The sequence below is a fragment of the Trachurus japonicus genome, chromosome 9, assembly GCF_045865225.1.
Source record: "Trachurus japonicus isolate A0001 chromosome 9, Traja_1.0".
NCBI classification, from domain to species: Eukaryota; Metazoa; Chordata; class Actinopteri; order Carangiformes; family Carangidae; genus Trachurus; species Trachurus japonicus.
Genome location: NC_140915.1, coordinates 10,862,408 through 10,885,591, shown reverse-complemented (window position 1 = coordinate 10,885,591; position 23,184 = coordinate 10,862,408). Strand labels below are relative to the sequence as shown.

At 39.6% G+C, this 23,184-nt stretch overlaps 1 protein-coding gene across 1 annotated transcript in view; it reads right to left on the bottom strand.

Moving 5' to 3' along the window:
• Positions 1-23,184, bottom strand: part of smarca2 (SWI/SNF related BAF chromatin remodeling complex subunit ATPase 2) — a 74,763-nt gene that overhangs the window by 9,976 nt on the left and 41,603 nt on the right. Inside the window, exons 25-31 of the mRNA XM_085785907.1 lie at positions 21,203-21,366; positions 18,792-19,019; positions 17,394-17,471; positions 14,467-14,685; positions 11,471-11,718; positions 2,623-2,728; positions 2,387-2,488 (exon numbers count right to left, since the gene is read on the bottom strand). Coding sequence (XP_085642033.1) covers positions 2,387-2,488; positions 2,623-2,728; positions 11,471-11,718; positions 14,467-14,685; positions 17,394-17,471; positions 18,792-19,019; positions 21,203-21,366 — 1,145 coding nt within the window. The remainder of the gene's footprint in view (positions 1-2,386; positions 2,489-2,622; positions 2,729-11,470; positions 11,719-14,466; positions 14,686-17,393; positions 17,472-18,791; positions 19,020-21,202; positions 21,367-23,184) is intronic.

Here is a 23,184-nt window from a genome sequence, read left to right as displayed (position 1 = left end):
TGCTGTGTTGGATTCAGTGAAGTTGGTAACAAGATGACAGCAGTATCAACGAGTAGTTGTGTTAAACGGATTTAAGACACGACGTGGAGGAGAAGAAGAACCACCCGATGTAAAGAGAAACTTTGGTTGGTAACACTTTACAATAAAGGTCCCTTAATTAAAGCAGAAGTAAGCAGAATATTTGTGTTAATATAAGTCTTAAATAGTTATATCTTCCGACAGCAATCACTTATATAGAGTGTTTGGTCTGAAACACGGGTCTGTCAGTCACTCTGCTCTGCTGTAAGCCGAGGAGAAAACTTTCCTTGTATCCTACAACCTTTATCCAATGAGGAGAGAGAACGGCATAAAGGGGCAGTCCTCTCTGTGTGTGCAGCCAAGGGATGCGCGTGAATGTGGTGACGTAGGGACGAGGACCAATAGATCCATGACGAGGGCGGGGGCTGCTAACTCCATCTGCTGACAAGAAGTTAGACAAAACGACCGGATCGCTTACTTCTGCTTTAAGCATTAATATATAAACTAATACGTTAATTAATTCATGAGTAATGCATACATAATGATAACTAATTACATTATTAAACTTTTATTACTTAATAATTTATTAACTAACTTTGAGTATTAAACATTAATGAACTGCTTACTAATAGGCTACATTAATCCTAAGATACATACATACATATTATCAACATACATATACATATTATTTATTATCAACAGTAATTTATTAGTAGTAGTAGTATGTTTTTATTATTCGTACTGTCTTTTTAATGTATTACTGCACTATGTTGTGACATGGCTAGCGACATGTCGATGTCTTGGATGCTGTTTTTTGTCTTGTGTTTGTAATGCTTGCTGCAAATCCAATTTCCCTCGGGATATAAATAAAACTGAACTGAACTGATAATAATGATTGTTAATATATCTGTAAACAGTTAATTAATGCTTAATAATGTACTAACTAACGTTAATTAAGGGACCCTTATTGTAAAGTGTTACCGTTTGGTTTATAATCGTGGCGTCTATATTTGCCGCTGAATATTTCACAGTTTCTTGTCTTTTATTGGTCACGTCCTCGGTGTGAAAAGGCCTTAAACCTGATTTTATGTTTCTGTGTTTGTGCTTCCAGTTGATCCCTGAGGGAAGGCAGTGATGAAGTGATCCACTTCTGGAGCTCAGAGGTCAGAGGTCAAGGTCACTGTGACCTCGTGTTCTTGTTAATGAGACATTTACCCCGGGGGGTTGTGCGTGTGAAAGAGAATCTTATTAAAATTAATGGTCAAAAGATCAAAGGTCAGCGTGACCCCACTAAACCCTGTCTGACAAATCTATAAACTGATTATGACACAGTTTAACACTAATGTCTGAGGGGATGAACTGATGAGGTGGTAACATTTTAAATCCACTTCACGGTTCCTGAGGACGCATGGAGAACCAGGCTACTCCTGTCTGTATGAAACATCTGTACTCAGCTAGAATACCTTGTTGTAAACTGAATCGGTACAAAAACTCATTTATTCTCGTCTCCATTAAGTTACTGAATGGAAATAAACAGCACTTCCATTTTTTTCCCTTTCTTACACCTTGAGCAGCACTTTGATTATCGACTTATATTGTTGTACACTGCAAAAACTCAAAATCTTTCCAAGAATATTTGTCTTATTTCTTGTCAAAATGTCTCATTTCTAGTCAAAAATAAACTCTTTTCACCTAAAAATGAACTTGTTTTTAGATCATTTTCATTTGTTTCAAACTAATATTCACTTGAAATAAGTAGAAAATTCTGCCAGTGAAAGCAAGAATTTTGTGCTTGTAATAAGAAAGAAAAACTTGCTCCACTATCAGATTTTTCTACTTATTTCAAGTGAAAATATGCTTGAAAGAAGTAAAAAGTGTCTAAAAACAAGCTACTTTTTAAATGTGATGAGTCTTATTTTAAGTATAATGAGATTTGTTTTGACTAGAAATGACATTTTGACTAGAAATAAGACAAATATTCAGTTTTTGCAGTGTATATTCTGATTCGATTTTCATTGTAACTCCATTTGGATCACGAGTTGGTATATTGAGATTCTTACTGATATGTTTTATGTATTGTGATGTATTTTAATTGTGATGGATGTGTGCAATGCAGCGGCCTGGCGCCCTAGACAAGTTTCCCTTCACGTGACAGTGGAAAGTAAACCTTTACCTTTACCTTTTTACAGCTGCAGAAACATCTGGGTTTCTTTAATGCTCCTTAATTATTGACACAGAGCTGAACTGTTTCTGGAGGTTGGGAGGGGATTGGAAACCTGCGGGCGTCTGCTTCTCCATCACACGCATGAAAAATTAAGGATTCAATCAGACAAAAGTAAAATCCCCACTGTTCTTGGGGGTTTCTGACCTGCGATCCCTCCAGGTTGAAGGTCTGGGCGTTGTGACAGAGCAGCATCACGTCCTTCTCCAGGTCGCCCACGCTCCGGTATTTATGACTCCTCACACGCTCCTGTGGGCAGGAAGAAAAACGACACACGGTTTGATTCCTCAGCTCTCCTTATATATTTTTAATACATCTAATTGATTATTAAATTAGTTATAAACACGGTGTCAGAGTGTGGACTGATTGATTATCCCTCATACCTTGATCTTTTTGAAGTCCACAGGTTTTCTGATCAGCTCGTAATACTCTGGGAGCTCCTTCCTGGACGGCAGCTGGACAAACACCTCGCTCAGCTGTCTCCCAGAGCTGCAGAATAAAACACAAATATAATTCAGCATTATCATCATCAGATTCTAGAGATGGACCGATTTCTGGGAAATTCTGGACCGATACCGATGACGATATTTAAAATAACAATTTGAGGCTCGGAAAGAAAGTTCAAAAAGCTTTGGCAACCATTCCTACTATATTTTGAGAAGCTCCCTGTCGAGTAAATAATTACAATGGCCCTGTTAATTTTTTTTTTATTATTATTATTTTTTTTAACATTAATTTTTATTAGGGCTGTCAGAGTTAACGCGTTAATCGCGATTAGATTAATTAAAAAAATTAACGCGATTAAATTTTTTAATCGCGGTTAATCGCGGCCCATTTTGTCCTCTGTCTGCTGGACTGGAGGACTGGAGTGTGGGACCTCCAGTCCAGTAGGTGGCGGTAAGCACCTTCAAGTTGGTTGCTACACAAATATACACAGTCTAACATATATCCACAGCTCCATCCATTGATTTTTTGACGGCTTTGTTGTCAACAAATGCACGTGGCGATGTATTGATTTTTTGACGGCTTCTGTTGTCAACAAATGCACATGGCCAGGCAGGGGCGTAGCAAAGTAAAGGGCAATTTCCACTGGATGCAATTCGTTTCAATTCTGTGTGAGTTTCATGCATCATGTGTTATGATTAGGTACTAGGCCTGCTAGGTCTGGTCTAAAAGTTGTTTGTCTAGAGATTATAACACTTTGTAGTGTTGAAAGTCCAAAGCGCCATATATAATATTTTTAATAGAGATTAATCGCGAGTTAACTATGGAAAAAATGCGATTAATCGCGATTAGAAAAATTAATCGTTTGACAGCCCTAATTTTTATTTATTCACCTATTTATTTATTTTTATGTTGCTATTTTGCAATATTTATGCAGCTATTTTTGCTTTTCTTTGTCGGTATGTCTGTTTATTTATTTATTTTTCATTATTATAATGTTTATGGATGTGTGTGTGCAAAGCATTGCATTTCTTAAATGTTTTATATACTGTGTGTAACACTGTGTGTATGAAATATGTCAAATCCAATAAAAACATTCAAATATAAATATGAACTAACAATTTGGTCGATGGCCAATGCCGGTACCAATGTTGTTTCTCTGTTGTTCCAAGAAATCTCCATTTCTCACAAAAAAAGGACGTTTTTCATCACTGAACTTGAACAAATTGAATGTGCACGCGCCCTCTTGCATCTCACACATCCCCCCACAAAGAGAAAAAAAAAAACAGGTATGTCATAGGTATTTTCCGATGGCCCATGTCAGTCAATGAGGCGAATATCTGCCGATACCGATGTTCAGCTGATGCATCGGTGTGTCCCTGTCAGATTCAACATCTGGACAAACTGGAACTACCTTTGAAATATCGAGACAAACTTTTGTATCCAGTTTTTTCAAACCTTTCCTGAAATATGAATGATTTAAGCTCTTGAATTGAAATATAGACTGCATCCCCTTGACTCTACAACAAAAAACCTTTCAGTAAATTCAATGAACTTCAGAAAGTTTAAAGCAGTACTAAAGAACTTTCAGTTTTGGTTGAGTTTGGCGGCGCCAGTGGCCCAAAGCGGTAGTGTTTTGCCTGAAGGAAGACTCCATTTCCCATGAGCACCAGCGCGTAGCGCCGTAAACATCCTGATCTCCTGGTGCATGGAAATTAACAGAAGACGTCCAAACTAAGTTTCTGTTTCCAGCGGATCATTTCACAGTAAACACACAAACACAATCCGACGGAAAGGTGCCGTATTGCCTGATCCCTCCTCGTCGTGACTCACGAAAGTGAAAGTGAAACTTAAGTGAGAGCCGGTGTCCCACCATGCTCCTCAAAGTTGCTTAGTGCCAGTTAAGGCGATACAGACCCCCTCAGGCCATGACAGAGGTGTCATTCAACCTGTTGTAAGTCGATGTACCATCACAAAAGTTATGAAAATATTATATGAAGGTTGAAAAGTTCCTTAGTGTTGGTTTAAGGTCAAATGGCATTTAAATGGTTTTAATGTTGCACATCACTGAGCTGTCTCTGCTGAAAATAACAATGAATCAGACAGAGATATTTAAAAAGTGTCAAAGAAAACTGTAATACACACTCCACACACACACACACACACACACACACACACACCCGTTGCAGTGCAGATAAATTACCTTATCGTTGAGAGTACATGTGGTTCAGCATCTTCCTCGAGTCTAAATGCCACGTCAAGCAATTAGAAATGATTCAATATGCAATAAATAAAATGAATGTACACAGGTCGTGACTCGTGACCACTGAGGGGCACCGACACTGGGAAACTCTCCGACGCTGCACGGCGACTTTAAACAGCGAGAAGTCAAAGAGCTTTAAGAACTAATGAGGAGTCGTTTTACGGATCAGTTTTAATCCTGTAAGGATCAAGAGGCCGGAGATTTTCTACATCCTACAAATCCCAGGGAAAAGACTCAGTAACTAAAGAACAATGTTCATTATTAAGGAGTCATTACAATAACTCACCTGTTCTCTTCACACTGTGTTTTTTTTAATGATCTGTTATAATCAATAGAAACAACAGTTTAGCTGCAGGGTTTGAACTGCAAATGGATTTTTATCAGATTTTTTTTTAATTGGCAGATTAAACCTGTTTCATAATGATGAAAGGACTGATGGATTTATCATCAGGAAAAATAAAATCTGAGCATTATTTCCAGATGCTGTTATCGCTCCATCACCACAGTTGCTGCGACTTCATGATCCACTGTGGAAACTCTGCTCAAACCACAAAAAGGAGGACGGTTTGTTCAAACCCAGTTGTCGCGTGTGTGATGTGTCCAGTGTGTGTGATGCCTTTCAGTCCAGCGTAGGCAATAGGCATCGGCCGGTTGTTCACTTCCTCCCTTCCTATTTTGACCTTCTTTCCCTCCTCCATCTATCTTCCCTTCCCTTCTTTTCCACAATTGTTCCCTTTTTTCCCTTCCTTCCTTCTATCCTTATCCTTCCTTCCCTTCGTCCTTCCTTCCTTAACCCAGGAGTAGTTATATCTTCCGACAGCAATCACTTACATAGAGTGTTTGGTCTGAAACACGGGTCTGTCAGTCCCTCTGCTCTGCTCTGAGCCGAGGAGAAAACATTTATCGTATCCTACAGTTTTTATCCAATGAGGAGAGAGAACGGCATGCAGGGCTGTGTGTGCAGCCAAGGGACGCCGTGAATGTGGCGACGTAGGGACGAGGACTGTTATGGTGCGTTCGAGGAAACTCGTAACTCGTGTTTTTCCGTCCTGTGAAGTTGTATCAGTTTGATCTGGTACGAGTTCACGGGTCGGAAGTTACGAGTGGCCGTTATAGTGACTTTCACAGGTAAAACAGGTCGGAAAAACACGAGTGGGTTGCCTGAAACGTTACAAAGTCGTAAGTTGTGACTTGAAGCTGTAATTTACGGTTTCAAAAGCCTGCCTGGAACGCAGCATTAGCCAAAACGACCGGATCGCTTACTTCTGCTTTAAGTCAAAGAGAGCAAGTCCAGGTCGTGTGCAACTGCATCGTAGACTATCACGTGTGTGGCGCTGTAACGCTGCAACTGAAACACACCAACAACAGAGAAGAAGACACGGAAAGTTTCCCCGATGTGTCAAACTCCAAACATTATCGACGAGATGTCAGATGTGAGTCATGCCAGTCCAAATATGCCAATCGATGCCTTTTTTTTCTTCTTTTTTTTAAGTATTTTTTGGCCTTTTTGCCTTTAATTGACAGGACAGTAGACAGGAAATGTAGACAGAAGGGGATTTTCGCTCGAGGTTGTCATACGGTCAGAATCTCAAACCGGCCGATGCCTGGTCCAGCGTGAGGTCAGGCGTAGACTTGTGTGGAAATGTGATGACGAAGGTTTTGAACTAAGAGTTTGTGATATCAGTGATAGCAACACAATAAAACAACTGCGAAACCAAGGTGTGTGTGTGTGTGTGGCCTCAGCCTCCACTGAAGAGATAAGACTTTATTAAATTCCAGGAAGCTCTGGATCAAATTTTTTACTTGGACTCGTTTTTTTATTTGCTCGGTGCAGTTGAAACGGTTTGAAAGTTTATGTGTTTTATGTGGCGCAACCTCCGTAAACATCTGAAGCGGAAAAACCTCTGAAGTCTCGTACTCCGGTTGAGCGAGAGCAGCAGCTCCAGAGCCGAGTGAATGACTGAGACGCTCCGGGAAGACGGAGCATCGAGCGGAGGAGGAAAGAATCTCAGTTTCCTGGCTCCGCTCTCCGCCAGCAGAAGCAGAATATCTGAGTAGAAAAAGGGAACACGAATGCAACATGTTCCTCAGTAACAGACAACACAGGCGAGGGCAGACACAACACAACACAACACAACGCAACAGACCACACACACACACTGGACTGGACCGTTGGACTGAAAGAATACAGTGTGTGTGTGTGTTTTATTCCTGCTGCAGGAATTTCCACTGGATGATCCAGACGTGGCCTCTCTCCCTCTCTCTCTTTCTCTCTCCGTTCTGCAGGGCTCAAACAATTAATCAAAATATTATCGGAATCGCAGCGCGGCCAAGCGTAATATCCAAATCACAGGAGCTGCAAAGGTTTTGATAAAGGGAAATATGTGTCACAACAGAGTATTATAAATGAAGCATTGTGGTGCGTGCAGCAGAGACTCCCCCGGCCGATTAATCACTCGCTCCAGACGTTGGATAATCCGCTGCTCTGGTTCAGATCCCGGCACAAAACCACATCATCACTGGGTTTTTTGGGTGGTTTTGTTTTTTTTCCAGTGAAAATTAAATTCAAAAATTTGAATTTCCACTGAAATGGTGAATAATATCACAATATAATATTTTATGCACATAGTTCAGCCTTAAAGGGATAGTTCAACATTTTGGCAAAGCCTCCTCTCACCATAATCCCTGTAGTCATAGCAGTAGGTTCATCACCTTTAATCATCGGTGCATGTTGTTTTGAGATCAGCGGGGCAGAGACGTGAGCTGCTCAGTGAACACAATGGAGGTGAACGGTGCAGCAGGTCCCCTTGTCCCTCATCAAACTCATCAAATACACAATCCAACAACTCCAAAACGCTCTGGTGGACAAGTTGTGACCTGCACATTCACCACGCTATGAGATAATAACGCAGACAGAGACAGAGTTGTTTTCGAGGCAGAAGCGAAGCGAAAAACGCAGAAAATCAAACCTGTTCCGAAAACTTTAATGACAGACAAAAGTTTGGGAGTCAGTGTATAAACATGATCAACACAATATGAGGTCGAATTTATTTTTAAACGTGTGGAAATGTATTAATTAATGCCAACTGCCTCCTCAACTCAACTAAGTCAAGTGCTTACAATGAACTGCTGTGTTATTTACTTTTTATTTATTTTATATTATTTGGTTATTTGTGTTTTCAATTGTGTTTTTATGCCTGATGAAATTAATATTTTCTACACAATATTCCACCATATACTGTATTGTATTGTATTATATTGTCAGACAGACAGTTTTATATATGAGCCAAAACAGATAAAGTTAGAACTTAGATATAGATACTCCTCTCTTACGGTGGGAGTATCTCAGTAGTAAACCTGTACATAAATGATTTTACTCTTCAGCCACCTCTGCATTAAAGAAACTATTCAAGTTAAATTCACCGTCTCCATGAGCTGACAGTTAACAGACAGCTTCATGTCCTCTCTGGCAGCAGCGGCCGTGCTGGTATCTGCTGCATGAAATCGATTTTCCTTGAATAAAACGAGCCATTAAAGACCAGGAAGAGATTTATCGGACCTCTTCTGAGCAGCACATCGACAGAGAAGCAAACACAGAGAGAGAGAGAGAGAGAGAAACGCACACTCACAAAACACCTTCAACCTCAGAGCTGAGACTGAGCATCAAGACTGGAAAAATGAAGAACCAGAAAAACCTGCAGTTCCTCTGACGACCACTAGAGCTGCTGCTCCGACACTGAGTCAGTCCCCATAGACTCCCATGTTAAAATGCCAGAAACCAACATGTTTACGCCCTGGTACAAAAACACATCTGGTCTCTAGGGCTGATTTCCTCCTTTTTGACAACTGTATTCATTCATATTTTATAGAGCAGGGGTTCCTAACGAACGGGCTGGTGACTGGTACTGGGCCGTGGGGAGAGAATGAAAAATTTATTTTAGAAATGTTGCCACTTTTGCCAAATTTTGCCACATTTTGCCACTTTTGCCACAAATTTTCCCAACACATGTTGCTGGGAAAGACTCAATAAAGAGGCGACAAAAGACCAGACGACTGCCAACAAAAAGAAAGCTTTTCTAAAAGAAAAACCAAGAGTCCCGTTGAAATTATGGGTTTTTGGCAACAGGTCCTTCACATGCTCCAAGCTCACTGTCTCTCCATCATTTCATTTTTTTTGCAGAAAACTTATTTTTTTACTTATCCTGAGATCGCCACAAAAGCACTAAAAAACATGCCTCCATTACAAACATATGTTTGTGAAGCGGAGATTTCTGCAGCGACAGCAGCAAAACAAGATGACAGAGTGGAGTGGACCATCACCCCCAGATGACTGATTAGATATATAATTATTATTATATTATGGTGGGTTGTAACAAAGAATGTAATAATTGAATTAAAAACGTAACGGGAAACCCTCAGGGATCCTTGACAGGGTTCGAGGGGGTCAGCAACTTTTTTTTTTTTTTTTTTTTAGAAATTTTGCCACTTTTTTTTCAGAAATTACATTTTTTCCCAGAAATTTCTCAACATTTTCTCCAAAAATTCACATGATTGACCCTAATTTAAATGTACAGTGACTAAGAAAGTAATGTTTTTCAGTCACAGAACAAATATATGTGTATTTCTGGTGTTTGTTTGTGGGTCTTGATGTAAAAAAAAGTTTCAGAACCACTGAGCTAAACAACTTAAATGATCAAAGTCGATGGTCTATTATCACGTTATCAGGATGAAAACATGAGCTTTGTGAAAGGAAAATTGATTTAATGGATTTCAGTTTTTCTTCTCAGTTGGAGTTCGGAGGAGCGGCTCCCTGTTAAAACCGAATCTTGTTTTTTTTTTAAACAGTAAGATTTATTTTGAAGACATTTGATGTTGATAACAGATCAGGGTTAAATGCAGGTTCACAACTTCCTCAGGTGGGAGATCCTACTCTTTAAAAACAAAGCAGAACAGTAACGTAACACTGTGCAGCTGAACGTCTTCATATTATTGAAATGAATCAGACTCGGCTGACGTGACGAGCAGCTTGTGTGGGCACAGAGAGCAAGAAGCATCCGGCAGAAACATTTTAAAAAAGAAAAACAGAAGTATTTTTTGGTGGAGGTGTCGTCGGTGTCAAATACTGAGGCGACGTGTGAAGAGCTGAGCACAATCACAGAGCTGTTCTCTCTCTCACACCAGATGGTGTCTGATGGGATAAACTTGGTTTTAGTAGGTAAACATGATGAAATCTAATTCCGTCTGATGCAACAGGTACCTGTAAAATCCCACTGTTATTAATGTCACAATGTCCTGCAGCTGAACTCCACTGACCTATTAATCATTAGAGGTATTTTTAATATTTACTCTTCTCTCATCGACGTCTGCATCACCGCAAAGACTGCAAATTAGCTGAAGCTAGACGTCTAATCTTATATGCATCACATTTTCTGTGGCAATGTTGTATGTATAGTCCCTGATAAATAAATAAAATTCCTACTAAAATGGAAAATAAATAAAACTAGAAAAAGTGAATGCTGAAAGCAGCTGAACGCTATTGCGGAAGCAATGCTGAATGAGCTGAAGAAATTGTTGAATCAATGCTAAATTAGCTGAAGAAACTGCTAAAGCAATGTTGAAAAAGGCTAATGCTAAAGCTGAAACATAAAACTTGTAGTATGAGATGAATGCCTTTTAAAGGTAAAAAGCAGTAGAAATGTTAAAGGGAGAAGAAAACATTGAAATTCTGCATGTTTAAGTGTAATAGTTGAAAAATATTGCAAATTAGCTGAGGCTAGACGTCTTATATGCATCACATTTTCCCATTTTCTGTGGCAATGTTGTATGTATCGTCCCTGATAAATAAATAAATAAAATTCCTAATAAAATAAAAAATAAATATATGTATTTGTTATACTGTAGTTCTTTTTTGAACAATATCAACATCATCAGTATTTTCATTATTATCATTAGAAATTTCAGTTGCCTTGGTGGGATATTTTATGATATTGAATTCCTGATATGATATTTTATTGTATATTATTATAACATTATGATACATGATATAAAATATTGTATAATTTCAGAAAAGATATTTTTTTAATCAGTTTCAGTTGCTTTGGTGTGGTTTCCGTCAACTTGGGAATGAGATAACCCTTATGAATATTGCATATATAATGTATATATATTCAAAGTAATTAAGAAAATAAAATGTTGTTGTTATTATTATCAATAATAATAATAATCTTTCCTGCTAAACATGCTATTCTCTAATTTCTATCATTATGAACACTGTGCTCTTTTTCATACACTATCCTGATGATTCCCAGTCCGACCTCATTTCGCTGCTGTTTGCTCCACATTGGGCCTTGGCAGGTCATTAAAATGATAATATTGTATATTATAGCAGGAGTTCTGCCTCACCGTCCGGTTTCACCCAGGTATAAAAACAACCAGGCTCTGTAATATGGACTAAAACTGAAGATCTCGACTTCCTTGTGCTGAAACTGAGCAGCAGCAGCATCTCAACTCTCCTTCGTTCTTACCCGTCTCTGTAGTTGATCACCGTGTCGATGATGGTGTTCATCTGCTTGGTGAGTTTGGGCGGGTTGGGGGACAGTTTCTCCGCCGGCGGACGTCCACGCCGCTTCTTGGCCTTGCTGCTGCTGCTGCTGCTGCCGCCGCCGCCGCAGTCGTCCCGGCTCGACGAGTCCTTGTCCTGACGCCTCTTGCGTTTGCGCTTCTTCAGCCGGATCTCCTCCTCCATCTCCTCCAGGTTCCCGTCCTCGATGGCCTGCAGGGCGGTGGGGGAAAAGCAGCCACAGCAGCAGAAGACGGTCAATCCCACTACTTCACAATTGTAGAATCAGTGTCAATAATTACACGACAGTTTTCACAAGTGTCGTCATGTTTGCAGAGAAACGACACCAGAAAGTATCACTGACTGTAGAGTTTGGATTTGCTCTTACATCTCTAGGTCTTTATTGTTTTTTATTTAGTCCACATTATTACACTGTAACAATTGGTAATAATGTGTAATACAGTGTAATAATGTGGACTAAAGTGTAATGTGTAATAATGTGGACTTTAAGAAAAGATTATGATAAAGATTTTTATTCTGTGGGTAATGGGGGCGGGACTAGATAAGCTTTTGCTTCTCCCGCTTTCCCTTTCGGCCATGTGTATTGTATTATTTGAACTAAGATGAAGTGTGATGATGATGATTTAACTTGACATGCCCAAAATAAACAAATTGATTGATTGATTATGTTTGTTTTTATGTTTTTATTCTGCATGTGTGCAAATCCTCACAAAAGACCATAAGCAAGACGTTAAAAGTTGTTTAAACATGGGGATCATGAATAAGAACCATTTACTGTAAGTTCATTTGCATTCATTAAAATAAAAACCTCTAAAAAATTATATGTGAACATTAAAGCTGCTGATTTGGGTTTTTCTCAATAAGGCGTTTTTTTTTTTTCATATAAAATTCACATTAAACTTTGCGGCTAAAACCAAACCAACTACTTATTTTAATTTCTATGTAATTGCATGATGTTATCTGTTGTTCTGTGTCTTTGTTTCCCTCTGGCTGTTGTTGTACATGTAATATTTTACTCTCCTTTCATATCTGCACAGTGTTGTGTTGGTTTTTCAATAATGAAAACTGCCTTTTTTTTAATTAGACTGTACATGTAAAAGCCCAAAGAGAAAACAATTAACTGTACAGCTCATCAGTTTCCTGCTCTGTGTGTTGGAGCTGTGTTTTTTTGCAAGAAGAAGACATGTTGGAGGTTATCTCTTCTCTGCCTGTTGACATTTCATTTATAAAACCATCGCTCAGGCCTGTGCACTGACTGTACAAACACTGTCATAAAGTTGCTTTCTTTTTGTTTTGTTTTTCCAATCAGAGTCGGTCTGAACTGCAGCAGCTCCTCCGTTTCCTCCGCCTCAAACTTTCTTTGTTCTATTCTTGTTTTTCCTCCTGAAACACCTGAGACTCGGTCGATAAAATGGATGTGAGTCGTCTCTCCGGGGAAATGTGTCACTGGGTGTTTGGTGAGGGCGACTAGGGGCCATCAGCATCCACACACACACACGAAACACAGAAATAACAGATGGCCTCCAATAATAGTTCAGACTCTTGTTGTTTCTGGAGTGCATAAAAATGATGACACCATAAATAGTCCAATTGTTTACACTGATCTTAAGAGGTTGTCAAATTATTGAACTCCTAAGACGTGATAATATTCTTCTTCAGCAGCATCGTTATAATTAGACCCCGACCGTCGGAGCTCAGTCTCATCATCGTCTGCGTCGGCTGATAAGAAGAAGAAAATTACATTTATTCAGTTTGTGGTTTTATCTCATTTCTACAGGTTTGCTCCACACAAACACTGTACGTACGACTGGAAACACTGTGTCGTTATTCATTAGAGCAGAGGTGTCAAACTCATTTTAGATCAGAGGCCACAATGGTTGATCTCGAGTGGGTCGGACTGGTAAAATAATAACATAACCAGCATCTATAAATAACGAGAACTGCAAACTTTCTCCCTTTGTTTTAGTACAAAGAAGCACAAGAACATTATCAAGATGTTTACAGTCGATGAATTGTCCTTTGACAAAACCTGAAATTGTGTGAGGAAAACATCTACTTTATATATAATGACTCCTCTGTCTCCTATGTAAGTTTCATGCTTTCATGTTTTTTATTTAATTCATTCTAATTTTCCAGGAGTTTACTGCAGAGCTGCAGTAGAGCCCATTTTAGATAACAGAAGTTATTTAATGTTAACATAAAAATATGTAGGAATTCCCCCCCATCTAGCGGTGCGGTTGCATATCGGAACGTATTCTTGATGTTGCATTCACGTGAAATTGGGCAGACGTCAGACCACAGAAACTCAGCAGAGCTGTCGGCTTGGGGAGAAAGTTTTCCAGGTAGCGCCTGTTAAAACTGTCACCACTGTGTAGTATGAGGAAGGACGGAGGCACTGGTGTTGCATTCAGGTGCAGTCAGGCAGACGGCCGTCGGCAAACCAACCGGATGTCATTTTACTCCACAAGAGAAAGACGGTAAAACGTGGGTCAGGGAAACAATACGACATCACCATGACAACATATTGTCACGCCTGTATTGTTTTGCCTCGTGCTGGCGGACCACTTGTTTACATAGACGCTTGTTTATCCTGTTACATGCAGCGTCTGTTGTCTGTCTGACGTCTGCCCGATTTCACGTGAATGCAACATCAAGAAAACGTTCAGATATGCAACCGCACGGCTAGATGGAGGGAATTCCTACACATTATACCTTTAAGGTGAGTACATTTGTTTTGTTTTGTATTTATACTTGAAGGGAAAAAAATTAATTAATTTATGTTTGTTGTTTATCTATGTTTAAAGCATATGTCTATATAATGTTGTTTATTGATGTGTGTACTTGATTCTACAAGAGCGAAATAAACTCGCTAAACTAAACTAAACTAAACTAAACATTCATTATTTTTCATTTCTGGGACAGTAACGTTCAGACTTTTACCCGCAGCCACTGCTTCTCGGTCAGCGTGTCGCTGTAGTCCACGTCGCGACGGCAGCGCGATCCTCGGCCGAACAGCTTCTCCTCCTCCTCCTGGTACGTGAGCCGCTCCACCTCGGCGTCGTCCTTGATGATCCAGGACGGCAGCTCGTCCTCCTCCATGAGACGCGGCTTCCGCTTCGGGTTCCTGGCGTCCTCCCGCCGTCGGTCCATGTCCATGCGCTGCACACGGGAAGCAGACAGTTTAGATACCTGAGGTGCAGCTTCTGATTTACACATCAGCTTCTGATTGAACATTATCAGGACATTGTGCCGTTATCTTAATCAATATCCTGTCACCTGAAGGTGCAGTGAAGTGTGAGGCTGGATTACACTGCACAGCAAACACAGCTCCTCTCAGCTGTTATTGTTATTTGAAGTGTTTTTTAATGAATATTTATTGGGTATTTTAGCATCTTGATTAGCACGGGGGGATTTTTAATTTCTAATTTTAATTGTCTAAATAATTGTTTTAAATGTTTTATTTTTGCTGGCTTTTGTTGTCTTGAACGCTTTACACTTTTTACCTACAGGTACAATGAAGTGACTTGAACCTGAACCGGTGATCTCAGTTATAAGAAGCATTTTACTCCCAATGAAAAATCAGTTGACAGCCTCATAACACACGAATATAAACTCAACACCAGACTGATGTTAAAGCTCTTGGTGTCATCTACATCGTTTTGGCCTTTCCCTCTAGATACACACCAAGAGAAACCACCAATAGCTGAGTTTTATATCAAAATGTAGCACAAGATTTTACCAAATTTTTTGAAATTCGGAGAGAGAAAATGTGAGTTTATTCATGTGTGTTTTCATCCACTACTGGTAGCCTATGCAAATATAAGTTTGATAGATTGCCTTAATTGTCATTGCTGTGGTACCATACAACGTATCATATAAGACAAGATAAATATAGAAGTAAAGTTTGCTGAAATAAGCAGTAGGAGGTGCAAATTTTCTAGGAATCATTTTACCATAGCAGAAGAAGACAGAGCAGCGTGATGACGTCATTAAAAGGCACGACTAAACAAAGGTTAACGAAAATGAGAGAGAGAGACGAGACGTGGAAAATACAACAAAAAAATCCACTACTATCTGTGGGCATTTGGACGAGTTACGAGTGACATAAAGGCCACTTTCTAAATCTCATTTATTCGCTAAACCAGTTTCCGTTCCTTTTATTTTTGCTTTGATCCTTTGTCGATACGATAAACTTTTTTTTTTTTTTTTTTTGCAATACTTTCTGTTTTTTTCCATTCAGGTATTCCTATGCGCTTTATAATCGTTAATAATACACATAGAAATAGGCTGATGGAAACCCAGCTGATACAGGTGATGTATGTCAGGATGGAGAATAAAAAAATAAATACATGAACACATCTGACGTTGAGCTCCTGTTGGATGTTGTTAGTGAACTAGTGTTTGAGCCATGAGACAAAACAACCGTATGAAACACGTCAAACCCAGATGTTATCTTGGAAACACTGTGATTGACAAGGAGACTGTGAGTCCCGTATCAATGGTGATTCAGTCCGTCTGTATGCAGGAAGCTCAGCCTGGACAAATGTTGAATGTGAACTAGAATTATAATCCTGACACGATGGACAACCTGCAATTATCCTGGTTTGGACGGAGCAGAGCAGCAGCTGGCAGCGACTCCTCTCCTCGCCTCGCACATTTATATCTTTTTCTTTTTTTTTTACGATCATCATTTTGTGCTTTTGCTCTCTGGTGTTTCCCGTCCATCGATTCGTCCGACTCAGCAGAGCGCAGCATATTTATTTTTCTATTTTCATAGAATCAAATCTTATTCCTCTGCGGCGCATTGATTCGCTCTGCTCGTCCTCATCCTGCTCTCTCTCTCCCTCTGTGCTGCTGTGTCAGGACATCAGCAGGATTTGATCCACAGTGGCTGAATAATCCTCTATTTAAGACTTGACCTGTGTTAAGCAGGTTTTAATGACATATGTATGTAGCACATGCATGTGTGTGTGCGCACGTATACAGTATGGATCTATGTGGGTATGTATGCATCTAGCTGTAAAAGTGGATGTATATGTGACTCATTCATTCTAGTGTCGTAGGACATTTTCAAGGTCTTGGTCTTGTCTCAGTCTCACAAATGTCACCTGCTCACTTTGCTTTATGTAATGTAATTCAATAACTTTAAGATAATTAAAATTGTAGTATCTGCTAGTAAGTATCTGCTTGTGTTAAACCATCTGAAGAACTTGGTGTCACCAGTGTGAACAGTGGGAGGAAACTTCAGCAGCTTCTGTTCAATCCAAACTAAATATGTTTTAGATTTTATTTAAAATGATCTTTTCTTTTTAGCTGAGGAGGAATAATGTAAATATCAAGAGACGTGATTATTATCAGGACTGGTACTGAATACAGTGATGGTCTTGGAAATGGTCTCGCTCTTGGTCTGCTCTGGTCTTGGTCTCCATTCAGGACTTGTACTATTTTGTTTTTTTTATTGAACTGTTTTTATTTTTCCCTTTTTTGTCGATAAATGAAATGAATAAACCAAACCAAACTAAACCTAAACATGTTCACATCATGGTGAATTTAACAGCTGCATAATTTACACATTTACCATCAATAAATGATCATTGACTAGAAAGACTCCTACTTCCACCAAGGCCAAACAACTCCACAATAGTTTTATTCATTTATTTATCAGGGACAATGAAATAAATAAAGATAAATGGGGGAGCTTGATCTCCTAGTTGTTGGAGGTGATGATGTTTTCATTACTCTTTTTCCTCGACCCTCTTATATACGCCATTATTCAATAATTCATTTTTAATTGCCTGCCTGTTTCCACCACACAAATACTGCTCCATCTCACACAAATCTGGATTTTTTTTTTTTTTTTCCCTCACCATGAAGAGCTCGAACTCGTCCTCGTTGCGGGCGATCATCTGGTTCAGGGTTTCATCATCCGGCACCTCGTCTTCTTCCTGAGGAGGTTACGTCAGGAGGAAGAAAGAAAAAAAACAAACATGAAAAGACATGAAACTTGACATATATCACACTCTCTCTCTCTCTCCACGTAATTTTTTTTTCAACTGTTGCAGGAAAAACAGAAGCTTTTCATCGTCAGATCAAAAACAGATCAGTCGAGCAGCACGTACAGATCTGATCAAGCACCAATCAAAGAGCTGAAATCGCGCGTTATGTTGAGTGAAGGATGGTTAACATGCTGATCAGATCTACAGAGCCCGAGGTCATTCAATCAAAACCAGCATGCATAATTTAACTGTATTGAGATGGAGGGGGGATTTAAGGCCTCCTGCATTTTGTTATGTAAAGGAAAAGACTTAATCATGAGAAACATTATCTTCTAATAAAACCAAAGCTGGGGACACACACTACACGTTTTCTCAGTTGTTACCATTTTTAGAAAAGATCTAGAATAGCTACACACTGACCAACCGGGTTCAGAAGACCGTAACCCTTAATCTCTTGTTTATGGCAGATAAGACTACACAAATATACACAATGTACAATGATTTATCTATTTCTATTATTTTTATCTTATGCATGTTCACTGTTTTCTGTATGACGTTTTCTTCATTTTTGTCTTAATTGCTTTATTATCTCAATGATATTGTATTTTGTATTTTGTGAAGCACCTTGTAACCCTGATTTTGAAAGGTGCTATAGAAATAAAGTTTATCGGGGCGGTGTTTAGCTCAGTTGTTAGAGCACCCTCTGCCTCCCATTTCCTGTCTCTCTCTCAACTATCCTGTCCATTAAAGGCGAAAAAGCCCCAAAAAATATTTAAAAAAAGAAAGAAAGAAAGTTTATTATTATTATTAAATGTAACTATGATAAATAACATTAGAGGAAAAGAGACCGGACTTGCATACTATGTGACTAGCATGTAAATCCAGTCTCTTTCCCTCTGTGTTGCTAACCCTCTTCCTGGCCATGTGCATTTGTTTTCAACGATGCCGGCGAGAAATCAATCAAAAGAGCGGTACATAACGTTAAATATCATATACAATGTTACCAATGTGTTTATTTGAGACTGCGTTCAGGTTCAGACACACCTCACAGCCTCACACAACAGATTTCTGCACAAACTGTAAATCGTGGGTAAAATTGGGCAAAAAAAATCATGTAGTGTGTCCCCAGCTGAAGAAGCAGCTCCAGCACTGTCCAAGTTAATATTTGCACCAAATTTGTAGAAGTTTAATTGTGGCATCTATAACCTGGCAGAAACAATATGTTTTTATATAAGTCCAAAATGACAAACATACAAGCTGAGCTCTTACCTCGTTCTGCTCCTCGTGCTCTAGGATGGCCTGCAGGAAGGCGCGGCGCTCGTGGCTGGAGGACTTCTGGTCGAACATGCCGGCCTGGATCACCTTCTGGTCCACGTTCAGCTTGTACTTGGCCGCCGCCAGGATCTTCTCCTCCACGCTGTTGACGGTGCAGAGGCGGAGGACGCGCACTTCGTTCTGCTGGCCGATGCGGTGAGCGCGGTCCTGAGCCTGGAGGTCCTGGAGTCCGCAGAAGAAGAAGAAGAAAAGAGGAAATGTGAGACCTTTTCAAAATAAAACAGACATGTTTTTTTTTTTAAGTTAACACCTGCTGATTGATAAATGCGTGGCCAGTTGCTTCTTTGCTTCTCTGTGGATGATTAAAATAAAAACAACTTATAGGATGGAGAAGCAAGCTGACTTTCTCAGCCAGACTGGAATCAGTTAAAGGGATACTTCACCCAAAATCTAGTATAACTACAACTACTACTACTACTACTACTACTACTACTACAACAAGGCTAAAAACAGAGATCAAATTAATGTTTTCCTAACAACTTTTTCATGTGGTGGCTTCAGGACACTTGGGTCAGTACAGACGAGCAGTATGGAGGTATCTGGATGTTTCATAGTGTGTGTTTTGGACGATTCAAAAGTGAACTCTATCTGCCGCCATTATATGAAAATCCATTTCCAACCGGACCCCCCCTGGAACTCCAAAAGCGTTTTGATGACTATGAAAGTTCTCCGAACCCTTCCTTGGCATGACGGTGAGTAGACAATTGGTGAATTATCGATTTTGGGTGAAGTATCCCTTTAAATTTAAGAATTACTGGGAAAACTGGGTTGATTTTGTGTCACCATTGCGAGCAGATTTTGTGCAATAATGACACTGTGTATTATAGAGGCCTTTGGTTCATGCTACAAACTTTAATTGTTCATATGTTTATTTTCTGTATTATATAAAAGGGACTCTGTAGGAAAAGAGTGAAAATAAGGATAGGAGTAGAAAAACGGTACTTGATATTACTTCTCATCTACTCTTCTTTGTGTTTATTGTGCGTTCATGTCTATTTCTGTCGGGTATGTTCTATATATTTGTAAAAAATTGTATACATGATGTAAAGTGTTGATGAGAAAATATGTATGGAATCAACAAAAGAGGTAATTACAAAAAATCAAAACAACAGATTCACTCCTTCACCCAGAAACCAGAATCAAAGAACGTCTCATCAAATTTCAGCTTTAATTTGCACCTGAGCGAATGTGTATGTGTCGTTCTGCACTTCAGCCAAGAGCCTGTGTGAACTAAACTAAACCGAAAATAACAACACAGGAAGACAAAAACAAAGAGCTGACAAGGGCTCTTTAAAGCTTCGCATCTCCTCACCCAGGTGTGATTACACTCTTGTCTTTTGTTTGCGAAAGAAATAAAATCTCAAACAAAAACAAGACTAAAGAGAAAGCCACTCTGAATGAGTCACTGAGCAGACGGGGATGCTGCTCCACAGCTGTTCATATAAAGCTGGAGTACGACTCAGCTGTGGTGGATTCTGGATTATAGTGAGTTCATAACTTTATTGCAAACTGCACCGACTGTAAAATTGAGGCAGTGATTTTCTTTTTTGTCGTCTTGTCAAGAACCCAAAATGTTTGCACCGAAGGACTCGTTGCAGAGACGTGACATCATTTTCATCTGATTTACATGACACAAATTAGTTAAAGGAAAAGCAAACAGCTGAGCAGAGGATATTTTTGTTGACGGGTTTGATGCTGTCGGCTCCACAGTAAAAAAAGAAAATTATATAATGTTTAATCAGCATCAGTGGCAGTTTCAATCACATCAGACAGGAGGACGCTGTGGGAAACAGAAATGCAGGACGAAGGGGAAAATAAAAGACTTGTGTTGTGATGCAGTGAAGTAACTTTATAATGAATCTCTCACTCTCTATTATCACTATTTAGGAGTAAAGATGCACCGATCCAATACCCGGATCAGATATCGGCTCCGATATTGACTAATTAGCTGGATCGGATATAGTAGTAGTAGTAGATATCGGATGAATGAGGCCGATCCAGCTTTCTGATCCAGTCATTTCTTTTTTATTAATATCATATCTAGTTTTATTCATTTCTTTTTGCTGCTAATGTACACTTTGTTATTTGTTAATGAATAATATTAGGTACATTTATATCTGTGTTAATTTGTTACCTTTTTTTAACAAGGCTAAATGTTTATGTCAAGCCTGATGCCTTCACTCCCATGGCGAGGTATACGGTTCATTCATTAAACACTATAGTATCGGCTCGGTATCGGGTATCGGCCGATATGCTCAGCCAAGGTATCGGTATCGGATGAGAAAAAACTGGATCGGTGCATCTCTCTATCTAGGAGAATCTGTATTTGTATCTGTGACACGGACCTGGTGGGGGTTCCAGTCGCTGTCGAAGATGACGACGGTGTCGGCGGCCTGCAGGTTGAGGCCGAGGCCTCCGGCTCTGGTGCTGAGCAGGAAGATGAAGTACTGAGACCCCTCCTCGTTGAACTTCTTCAGCAGCATCGCTCGGTCCTCCGCCTTGGTGGTTCCTGTGGAAATATCAAACATTGATGTGTATCATGTTTTTTTTTATGCTGTATTTTATTCTTTGTATCATGTTCTCATGCTGTATTTATTATGTTTGGTGAGTTTTCATGTTGATCCTATGTATGTACAGTATGTGTGACTGTGCTGGTTGCACAACAAATTGCCCCATACACCTTGAACCTTGATAAAGACACCGTGAAACATTGATGGTCGTGAAATGCAAAAAGTAATTCAAGTCGAGTTAAAGGGATAGTTCAACATTTTGGCAAATTGGCCCATTGCTATAATCCCTATAGTCTTAGCAGTACCGTAGGTTCGTTACCTTTAATTGTCGGTGCAAGCTGTTGGGGGCAGTTTTTTGGGCAGCAGTCTCTGCATTTACCTCTACAACAACTCTGTCTCGTAACGTTCTGTTATTATCTCATAGTGTGGTGAATGTGCAGGTCACAACTTGTCCACCAGAGCGTTTTGGAGTTGTTGGATTGTGTATTTGATGAGGGAAACCAAGAAATCCCATGAGCCTCCGTAGCGTAGCTCTGAGCAGCTCGCGGCTCTGCTCCGCCGTTCTAAAAATAGCTTGCACTGACAATTAAAGGTAACGAACCTACTGCTATGACTATAGGGATTATGGCAATGGGCTTATTTGCGAAAATGTTGAACTATCCCTTTAAACTCTGAAGAGTTGGCGTTTATGTCTTCTCGTTGTTCTGAGAGAAAAATATAAACCTTGTTGTTTCATAAATGTGAGGTGAACTGAGTCGGGTTTAAAGTTTTCAGCAAGCACTGATCTGATAAAAAACATGTCAACAGCTGCACAGCAGAGACAACTCTCTTAACTTCCTATTTTATTTCTTTCTTATCTTAATTAGTGGCACTTTGAAGATTTCTGTTTCGTCTCTTTTCCCAGCTGCATCGTCTGACACGTCCACACACACACACACACACACTCACACACACACACACACACACACACACACACACACACACACACACACAGCCAAGGTAAAATGGAGTGAGAGACTAATTGTGTATTAGGAGGAGGAATAGTTACCGTCTCCTCAGTGGACTCTGGTTTCTGTGGCTAAAGCGACTGCCCACTGGTCATCATGCTGAGGGTATGTAATGGGAATTATGACACCTCAAGATTATTATTCCTTTAGTCTAGACGAGAAGTGTGACTCAGCCTCAAATTAGAAATGAGAAATTAAATTTCTCTGTTCGAAAGGATCAGACTTCAACGGGGAGGGGGGGGGGGGTATATATGTATGTGGCTTTTAAACAGCTCCATGGACACATCAGACGGCTTCTGACATCTTTCTTCTGACATGTGAGCAATAAAAGACTACAGGTTAAATTAAATATGTATCATATATTGTGGAAATCCTGATGAATTTGTTTTGACTGGTCCAAATAAAATAAAAAATAAAAAGGTTTATAATAAGTACACATTATTAAGCATTAAATACTGAATTCTTCATTTATAATGCATGAATACTCATTAGTATGTAGTTTATAAATACAGTTAGTGCTTATCAATGATGAGTAAAACATTTTTTTTTTTTTTTTTTTTTAATATTTTTCGGCTTTTTGCCTTTATTTGATAGTGATGACAGTAGAGATAGACAGGAAATGGGGAGGCAGAGAGAGGGGGAATGACATGCAGGAAAGGTCTGCCCGACGCGGGATTCGAACCGGGGACGCCTGCGGCGAGGACTGTAGCCTCTACATGGGGCGGCCGCTCTACCCACTGCGCCACGCACCGCCCCGAGTAAAACATTTTTAACTGTGTTTATAAACTACATACTAATGAGTATTCATGT